At 51.7% G+C, this 8,769-nt stretch overlaps 1 protein-coding gene across 1 annotated transcript; it reads right to left on the reverse strand.

The window, feature by feature from the left end:
- Positions 1-1,618: 1,618 nt before the first annotated feature.
- Positions 1,619-5,083, reverse strand: ZIC1 (Zic family member 1). The gene is made up of 3 exons (XM_060100214.1): positions 4,102-5,083; positions 2,497-2,660; positions 1,619-1,816 (listed from the first exon to the last, which is right to left on the reverse strand). The coding sequence occupies exons 1-3, from the start codon at positions 5,081-5,083 to the stop codon at positions 1,619-1,621; spliced, it is 1,344 nt and encodes a 447-aa protein (XP_059956197.1).
- Positions 5,084-8,769: the final 3,686 nt, after the last annotated feature.

Below are 8,769 nucleotides of genomic sequence, written 5' to 3' on the forward strand. Positions count from 1 at the left end.
CAAAATTATAGGAATAATAACATATCAGAGGAAGTAATTAATTTAAATTAGCATCACGTTTGAAAAAATATAAGTAAAATGCTTTATGGAGGTTCACTTTTGTACAAAGAAGGAAGGCCTGGAAAAGCATGCATCGACATCCTGAAAATTAGTTATGGCCGTAAATGGTTTATTTGAAGACAGCAATTTAAAATATGATATTGTAAATCTGCAACTTGGTTTCAACTCGGGGAATTTCATTTGGGGGACAGCAGAACCCTTGGCTGCAAGTTCATTTGCAAAGCTGCAGAGCGAGTCCTTGAGCTGCTGACGATTCGCCTACATTAATATTGATGTCGCCTGCGCAATCTATTTCTGTTATTTTTATGGTTGTTATTCTATGTCTGCAAAGGTCATTTAAATTATACTGCGGCCGAAAATTTGTTTCATAAATTTTGATATAAATACTAATTACACCCTCTCGGAGAGCCAGCAGGGTAGCGTTCATTTATCACGTTTATACGACCTGCGATGACAGGAAGGGAAGACTGGTGAGCTTTTCCCAAGACCCACTAAGGCTGGCAGAAGAGGCAGCAGGTTGCTGGGGGTGAAGAAGAAATTCCTACCACAACCACTGAGATTTAAGAATCTTTAATAACGTACGAAAGGTTACCAAACAGTTCTGGAAACTAAAGTGTACATACGAGTTCTTCTAGCCATAAATATTGAATAGCTGTAACATGAATAAACCGGCCCTTTACATGCGGATAAATATGGAAACTAGGAATTATATACATTATGTGGTTGTATCTTTTGCCAAAAGCAACGGACAGTTATAGTTTATATCTTTTTTTAATATCACTTTACATAAACAAATGGAACAGTTTGACACGCAGATCCAGGCTCGTACTATACGAATTCTTGACAGGACGTGAAAACAACATTTTACTGCACTAAAGTACTTAGACTTTGGGACGAAATGTTTGCACTTTATACAAAAAAAGCACATTAATACCAATAATATTCTGTTAGATCGACGTGGAGACTGTAATCGTACAAAGTAATTCACATTTTGGTACACATTTACTAGAACATTCTTGCCATTCAGTACAAACAGTTGGCTTTCGGCCGCCCACCCCTCCCCCCTCCGCCCTCCCCCCAGCCCCTCCCCCCTCCCCCAATGCAAAGACCACAACGCCACGATCCCACCCCACCCCCCGTTCCAACCAAGATATAACTATATACAGAATCCAACAGTACAGTTTTAAGCTAATAATTCTGTATTTACAAGAATGCAAAGAAGAAAGAAAAAAAAAGCCGACTCCCAGAGAGCCTGTTCAGATTCCCAGGAGAAACTGGCCCTCGGGGTTGGCGGCATTTGGTCAGGCGACCGCCTTCTCCTCCACCCCCCTCCCACCCCTTGGCTACCAAGCCTTTGCCAAACTAAGGAAAAAAAAATGTAAAGGTTTGGTGCTTCTCTCTTACTCGGTCCTGGGTCTATCGGCAGGTTTAGAAAAAATAGGATTAGGGGGTGGGGAGGGGACTCTTTTGATGCTCAGGGTTCTTTCAGTAATATTTTGTATGTGTGTGTGTGCTCAGTCTCTTAAATAGGGTTGTGTTCGGTGTTTTGTTTCTGATTTTAAACGTACCATTCGTTAAAATTGGAAGAGAGCGCGCTGTGGCCGGCTGTGTGGTGGACCGCGGAGGAGGAGGGCGACAGGGAGCTGTTGGTCGGGTTGTCTGTGGAGGGAGACACGATGGTGGGCGGCGTGGAGGACTCATAGCCCGAGCTGGCGGCCGGAGAAGGTTGCGAGCCCTGCGAGGAGGATTCGTGGACCTGCGGGAATAAAGTCGCGTTTTTACGGAGATAAAGACCCGCCGCGGCGGCCTCCTGGGGGGTTGAAGGCCGCGCGCTGCCTTCCCCAGGAGCCCTGGATCCCCTTGAAGTCCAGGGAGGCCGGACCCGCGGGACTTGGGCTTGGTTGCCCCGCCTCGGCCCTGCAGAGGCTGGGCTCCGGGGAGGGACAGTGCCCCGGGGACTCAACAAAAGAAAATATCTAGGGAGGGGGAGGCTGGATGTGAGGCCAGAGACTGAGATGGTCCTCACGGCAGCCGCTGAACATTGCTTGCTCAGGGTTAGGTGAGCCAGCGCTCAGGACCGCGTGCAAGACCCCAACTCTCTGCCTAACGCTGCCAGCCAAGCCGCCATGGCCGCAGCTTCATCAGCATCATCCCGCTGGGGCTGTCCTGGCTCCCCATCGGTCGCGGCCTCTGCTAGAGTGCTCACTTCTTTTGATTTTTATTATTAAACAGTAAATTTAGAACGGTCTTGGGTGCTCCCATCTCCTTTTCCAGCCCCCGCCCTCTCTGCCCAGCCCCAGTCAGCAGAGAGGAATCGTTGCCTTTCCGCCTCTGCCGGCTCCTGCCACCGCCCGGCTGCCACTCGCCGCCCGACCCCGGCCGAAGAGCTGAGCGGGCTCTTGGCTCCAAGGCGGGCGGCGAGAGCGCGGCGATTACCTTCATGTGTTTGCGCAACGAGCTGGGGTGCGTGTAGGATTTGTCGCACATCTTGCACAGATAGGGCTTGTCACTCGTGTGCACGTGCATGTGCTTCTTGCGATCGCTGCTATTGGCGAAACGTCGGTCGCAGCCCTCGAACTCGCACTTGAAGGGCTTCTCCCCTGGTGCGAAAGGCAAGAAAGAGAGAGGTCTGGTTAGAACAAACCCCGCGGCTCTTTTTAAAAAATTAAACAAAAGATAAAAATAAAAACAAAAATTAAAAAGGCAGCGGCCCAGGGTTAACACTTTGCAAGCTCAAAACCCAGATCTTTAACAAAGTCATATATCTGCATTGGAATTTTAAACATCTGAACTATTTTAACCCTTAATCCAATTAGATCCAGATTTTATTATTTTATTATTATTATTATTATTATTAGTGGTCGTGGTAGTTTTTTAGATCCCAGAGTAGCAGCAGGTCTGGCTGCTGGTTTTTAGGCCCGGGGCTATACAGACGACTTCAGGCAGCTTCTACCTAGCTCTAGGTTTCTAATTTTCACATTCCGGGCTGATTCTCCTGCTGTTTTGCTCTTCTCTCCTCCCCTTACCCCCTCCCCGACGCTCCGCACCCCGCTCGTCGCCGCCCCCACCCCACCCCACCCCTATACACACTCACATTTTATAGGATAATCTGGGCCGAGAGCTCGGCGCCGCAAATTCTTCCCTGGCTCCGGCGTAAAACGCCAAGTTACAAACGCAGTACTCAGAAATCACCCGGGCACACCGGGACAGGCAAGCAGACCGAATTCCCGGCCTTGTTGGCCCAAGAGGCCCAGAATGGCCTGCCCGACCCACACTAGAGCCCTGAGCTCGCCGTGAACTTTTCTTTTAACTGCTCCCGACCGGTCTAATTATTTTTAAAGGCCAACTCAGGGTATTCGGTGTTTCGAAAAGTCCTCACAGAATCTAATTGACAAAACGGACTTCTCCACCTTCTGCTGACTTTCCCGACTCCTCAAGCCTGCTCACAAACAAGTCACTACTAAAATCGGGGCTCTTTAAATATGCGTAAGCCCCCTCAGGCCCGATTGACTTCCTTTCACCATCGCCGCCCCCTCTTTTCTGTCTCTATTTTTGTTTCTTTCTGTGCCCCTTCATCCGTTCTCCCCCAATTTCCTCAGCTCCTTCCTTTGGCAAAGTCCTCACTAAGGTGCGTGGAGAGGGGATGTTGGCCGAAAGCAAACGTTTAGATTTGCCTGCATGCAGCTGGAGCGGCTGGCGCCTCCGCTGCCGCCGCCGCCGGGAGCCGGCCACCTCTGCCGGCTTCGCGCGCACCAAGGGCTCCGCAAAACAGGGTTTGTCTCTCAGCTCTCCCCGCCTTTTTTTAGTTCTCATTTAAAAATCTATATCCCTAGATCCCTCTAATCCGATCCTCTCTGTACTTCACCAGAATTTCAAGCTTCAAACTAAAAACCAGCACACACTTTCGCTGTCTGCCTGCTGGAATCTGACTTCCAGACCCAACCGAGGCCGGGTTTGTGCGCCCCCGCCGCTGACTTTTGGATTTCGGGTCTCAGGCCTGGGATAGGGAACGAGGGGTGTCAAGGACAGCCGTTTCCGTACCTGTGTGCGTCCTTTTGTGGATCTTTAAGTTCTCAGAACGGGCGAAGACCTTGCCGCAGCCAGGGAAGGGGCAGGGAAAGGGCTTCTCGCCCGTGTGCACGCGGATGTGGTTAACCAGTTTGTATTTGGCTTTGAAGGGCTTGCCCTCGCGCGGACACTCCTCCCAGAAGCAGATGTGGTTACTCTGCTCGGGTCCGCCGACGTGCTCCACTGTGACGTGCGTGACCAGCTCGTGCATGGTGCTGAAAGTTTTGTTGCACGACTTTTTGGGGTTGGCCAGCTGCTCGGGCTCGATCCACTTGCAGATGAGCTCCTGTTTGATGGGCTGGCGCATATAGCGGAAGAAGGCGCCGGCGCCGTGATGCGCGGCCATGTTCACGTTCATGGGCCCGTAGCCGTGCAGCTGCGGCGCGGCATAGTGCTCTGAACGCGGACTGGTCACCTGGCCATACTGCTCGGGCCGCGGGTACATGTCCCCCGAGAAGCCAAGCCTCATCTGCCCGTTGACCACGTTGGGCGATGCATGGCCCGCCGCCTGCTCGTGAAGGCCAGGGAAGAGGAGGTGGCCCGCGGCGTCCGTGTGGCCGTGTGGGCCCCCGAAGCCCCCGGCTGAAGCAGCGAACAGACTGTGTTGCGCGCTGGCTGCAGCCGCCGCGTCTCCAAAGCCCCGGTTGCGGAACAGAAAGTCCCGCGTGGAGTTGAAGGCTGCGCTTGAATAGGAGCCGACGTGGCCCGGATGGTGGTGATGTCCCAGGGCCGCCGCAGCCGCGTAGCCGGGAGCCTGAGACGTGAAGGCCGTCTGGCCCGCGGAGGCCAGCTCGTGCGAGCTGGGGTTGAGCTTGAAGGCACCCATGCCGTCGGCGAACGGGTTGATGCCCAGGCCCACGTCGCGCTCGGCCACGTCGCCCGCCGAGTGGTGGCGGGACGCGCCAAAGGTGGTCACGCCGATCGCGGGGTACTGGGGGCCGGCGTCCAGGAGCATCGTGGCTGCTCGGGGCGAGCCCCGGCCTCCCCCGCCCCCCCCCACCCTCGCCCGCCGAGGAGGGAAAATTAGGAGGAGGAGGAGGAGGTAGTGGAGGAGGAGGAACGGGAGGCGGAGGAAGAGGAGGAAGAAGAAGAGGAGGGAGGAGGAGTCGACCCACCTCGCGAAGTCCTAGCCCGCAGGCAGCGGCGCGGCGCGCCGGGGCGCCCGCCCGGCCAAGCGCGGGGAAGCCTGACTGCTGCGGGCCGCGAGCAAGGCGGGCTCCGGCGCCCGCCGAGCAGACCCTGCCGGCCCGGCTAGCACTTTCTCGCCGCTCAGTCTCTGCCGAGAGGACCCCGCGTCAAGGCTGCCCAGGGAAAGGCATGGAGCATCTCAGCTCCCCCAAAAAACTTCCTCCCGGATTTGTAGCATAGAGGAATGTGAGCGCCGGAGCAGCGACTGCTAGCCCTCTCTCCGCCTCGCGCCGTACGCCCCTCCTCACTTCTCCACTAGCCCCTCGCCCTTTCTTTTCTCTCTCTCTCTCTCTCTCTCTCTCTCTCTCTCTCTCTCTCCTTTCTCTCAGGCTCGTCTCCTCGCTCCTTCACTCTCCTTTTTCCCCCTCTGCTTTTTGCAAAAAAAAAAAAAGAAAAGAAAAGGGGGGGGGGGCGTGGAGGGGGAGAAAAAAAAGAAAGAAAGAAAAAGCCAAAGAAAAGGCGCAAATCATGCACAATATTGTCTTTTGCGGTTTATCTTCCTGGGGAGAAACTTTCACCTCCTCAGCCGGGCGGTGAGCGCGAGACTGATAGCAGCAATCATTCCTGCAGATAAATGAATTGAAAGGACGACACCGTCCCCCCCTTGATGAATGGGAGCAGGGGGAGGCGTCACGTGCTGCCGACGCGGGCGCCCATTGGTGTGCCCGCGCTCCCCCCGCCCGCAGCCGCCGCGCCAACGGAGGGCGCGCCGAGGCGCCGCGCGCCTTTCATTGGCCCGCCCGCCTCATCAATCCCAGGTATTGTAAAGCGCTTGACATCCCCTTTTGACAAACAGGGCTGCCAGGAGTAGCAACTTTTTTTTTAGCCAAATTTTTCCCCTCTTCTCATCGAAAAAAATTTTTGCCACGATTTCTTTTCCTTTTCGCAGTCATATGCATTCTCCCTCCTCTTTATCCGTATCCCTCTCCCTTTCCCTCTCCATCTCTCTTTCTCTATCTTGTCCTTCTTCAGACCTGCTCTTAGCTGAGCGATTAGCGACTTCGGGCGTCTCCGAGAACAGGAGGCGGGGATGGGGCTGGTAAACACAGCTAAGGCACTTCCAGAATGTCCCGATTCAGCAACTTTCTTTTCTTTCTTTCCCCCTGTCCCCGCCTTGAAGGGCAGAAAAGGAGGCTTTTGTTATTTGCTCCTTTTGAAGTTCGCTTCCCTCTTGCTTCGTCCCCCTCCTGTTTATAATTTAAGATCTCGGGAGCACACAGGCACACCACTTTCTCTTTACCAGAAATGTGATTTCTCAGGATAACCGGTTGCCTCGATTTTCTCACTGGTATCAAAGCGATCAGACTTCCTGCTCCCTCCTCCCCCCAAAAACTAAGCACAGGTGGATGAGAGCTCCAACTTTCCAGGTTCAGGGCTTTTTGTTTTTGTGTGTGTGTTTCTTTTTTAGCAAATGGAAAACATCGTTGCCGATTTTTGTTTTTTTCCTTTCCTGTGTTATTCTTTTCTTTTCTCTCTTTTCCCTCGTCTCCCGTGTCTGCCCCCACTAACCCCTCTCTCTGCACTCCTGTTCCCAACCCTGGCCCCTTTCATTCAGGTAAAACTGTAAATTTCCCAACACGCCATTGTTCTTCAGGACTGCCCAAAGCTCCCTAGAAATCCCCGAATACTTTTTTTGGTATTTAAATCTCCGATAGATAGGACCAATGTAAATTTTGTGACATTCAAACCTTTTCTAGTTCACAAATCAGTCACCCTTGTCACAGTTATTGAAATTCCGCAACTCGCCACACCAGGACGGTGGAAAAAGCGGGCGCGGTCTTTGTTGCCGACCAGGCTTTTGATCGCCAGAGAAAATTTACTTACCTTCAGATGAGTGAGCAGAAAAAGAAATAACACTCCCTTTGATTTAGTTAGGAAAATGCAGACATTTGGATTCAGTGCAAACATACAACACTCGCTTGTTTTCGCGATGCGGCCCTCGATTAACCTGTCTTTGCCCAGCGCAAAGTCTATTCAACAACTGTGCGTAGTTGCTTTTTGTCCCATCCACAAAGAGCCATTGACTATATATTAAAATGATTGTTGAAAGGTAGAGGAGTATGGCACTTAAAAGCAGGAAAAAAAAATCCCTGTGACTCAATCAATTAAGGCGAGCAACATTTATGCATTTCAAAAAATGCATGAGGATGCGGGGGGTTGGGGGGATGAAGGTTGCATTTCTCCGCAGCTCTGTTTAAAACCCAGCAGCCCAGGCCGAGGGTTTAGCTGAAGCGTCTGCATATTCATTAGGTCTAATTATTTTCTAGTAAGGAAAACACAAAAAGCCAAGAGTCGGAATCCTTCAATTTGCCCTTTGTTTCTAACTTCATTTGGCTTCTTTGCAGCTGAATCACAGCCCTAAACTCTTTTCTCAGACAAAGAGACCTCAACTCATCCTTTCACAGGCGGCCCCGTTAGGAAACTCACCAGTGCCTGGGCGAGAGGAAAATGAAAATGAACATTTTTTGCCCAGTCGCCTGTTCGGGCTGCACAGGCTGGAAGAAGGCAGGGTCAGCGTCGGCCTGTCCTCCTTTCTGGTTTTCTGGTCTTTTCATCGACTAGATTCTCGCCTGGGGCTGGCGAGCTGAGCTGCCCTTTCCCTGGGCTCTCCCTGCTCGAAACTGGACTTCTGTTAGCTGGGATGGTTTCCTGGTGTCTGAAGGAAGCTGGCTGAGCATTTGCGCTTGTTGTGCTGGGAAATAGAAATTTGAGAAAGAAAAAAAATATCAAATGTTCGGTCCCCAGCAACAAGTCTGAGTGAAGCAGCCCCCGAATTCCCTGGCAGCTTTGAGTGGAACCAGGATGGGGAATGAAGGCGAAGGGCTGGGGCTTGAGGGGTGGTTTAAAAAAAATACTGTTATATACTTTGTTTTTTAAAAAGATATATCGGAGCCACTCAGAGTCTTTTCTGCTGCCTACAAGGGAAATTTGGATCCTGCCTCCACTGCAGTTATAAAAATCTTATCTGCAAGGAGAAGCTTTCTCTAGAGGCTGTACTGCTTTCACCAGGGAGAACAAATCTTGAACCCACCTCTCCTGCCTTTCAAAAAAAAACACACACACACAAGGGAGGGGACCTGAGGGGCGAAGGGTAGCCGCCGTTAGGAGGGGGAGAGGGAAAATAATTCTTCAAAAAAGAAAAGTCAGTCCTCTCCTCTCCTGTTCGTGGAATATCCAAGGGGAACGTTGACAAGAGGGTATTTTTAGGAAACGCGTCCAAATATACAGAGTAAGAGTGAATGTGAGAAAAAAAAAAGTTGTGGGTTGTAGAAGTTATCAAGTGGGATTTGCGGCGCTCTCTGCAGGAAACGCAAGCGGCTCCAGTTCAAAGCCACATGCACCAACGTGACATATAAGCCATTAAAATATCATCCTGACGGCTCATTTCTGCTTCATCATACATTCCCTAACTGCTTCCCGAAAGCTGGAAAAGGAGAAATGAAAGATGCCCGC

The sequence above is a fragment of the Mesoplodon densirostris genome, chromosome 5, assembly GCF_025265405.1.
Source record: "Mesoplodon densirostris isolate mMesDen1 chromosome 5, mMesDen1 primary haplotype, whole genome shotgun sequence".
Taxonomy (NCBI): Eukaryota; Metazoa; Chordata; class Mammalia; order Artiodactyla; family Ziphiidae; genus Mesoplodon; species Mesoplodon densirostris.

Coding starts and splice junctions, on each gene's coding strand:
- ZIC1 (XM_060100214.1), bottom strand. CDS start 5,083: ATGCTCCTGGACGCCGGCCCCCAGTACCCCGCGATCGGCGTGACCACC. Junction 2,661..4,101: donor CCACAAAAGGACGCACACAG/GTACGGAAACGG, acceptor CTTTCGCACCAG/GGGAGAAGCCCTTCAAGTGC. Junction 1,817..2,496: donor CGTTGCGCAAACACATGAAG/GTAATCGCCGCG, acceptor TTATTCCCGCAG/GTCCACGAATCCTCCTCGCA.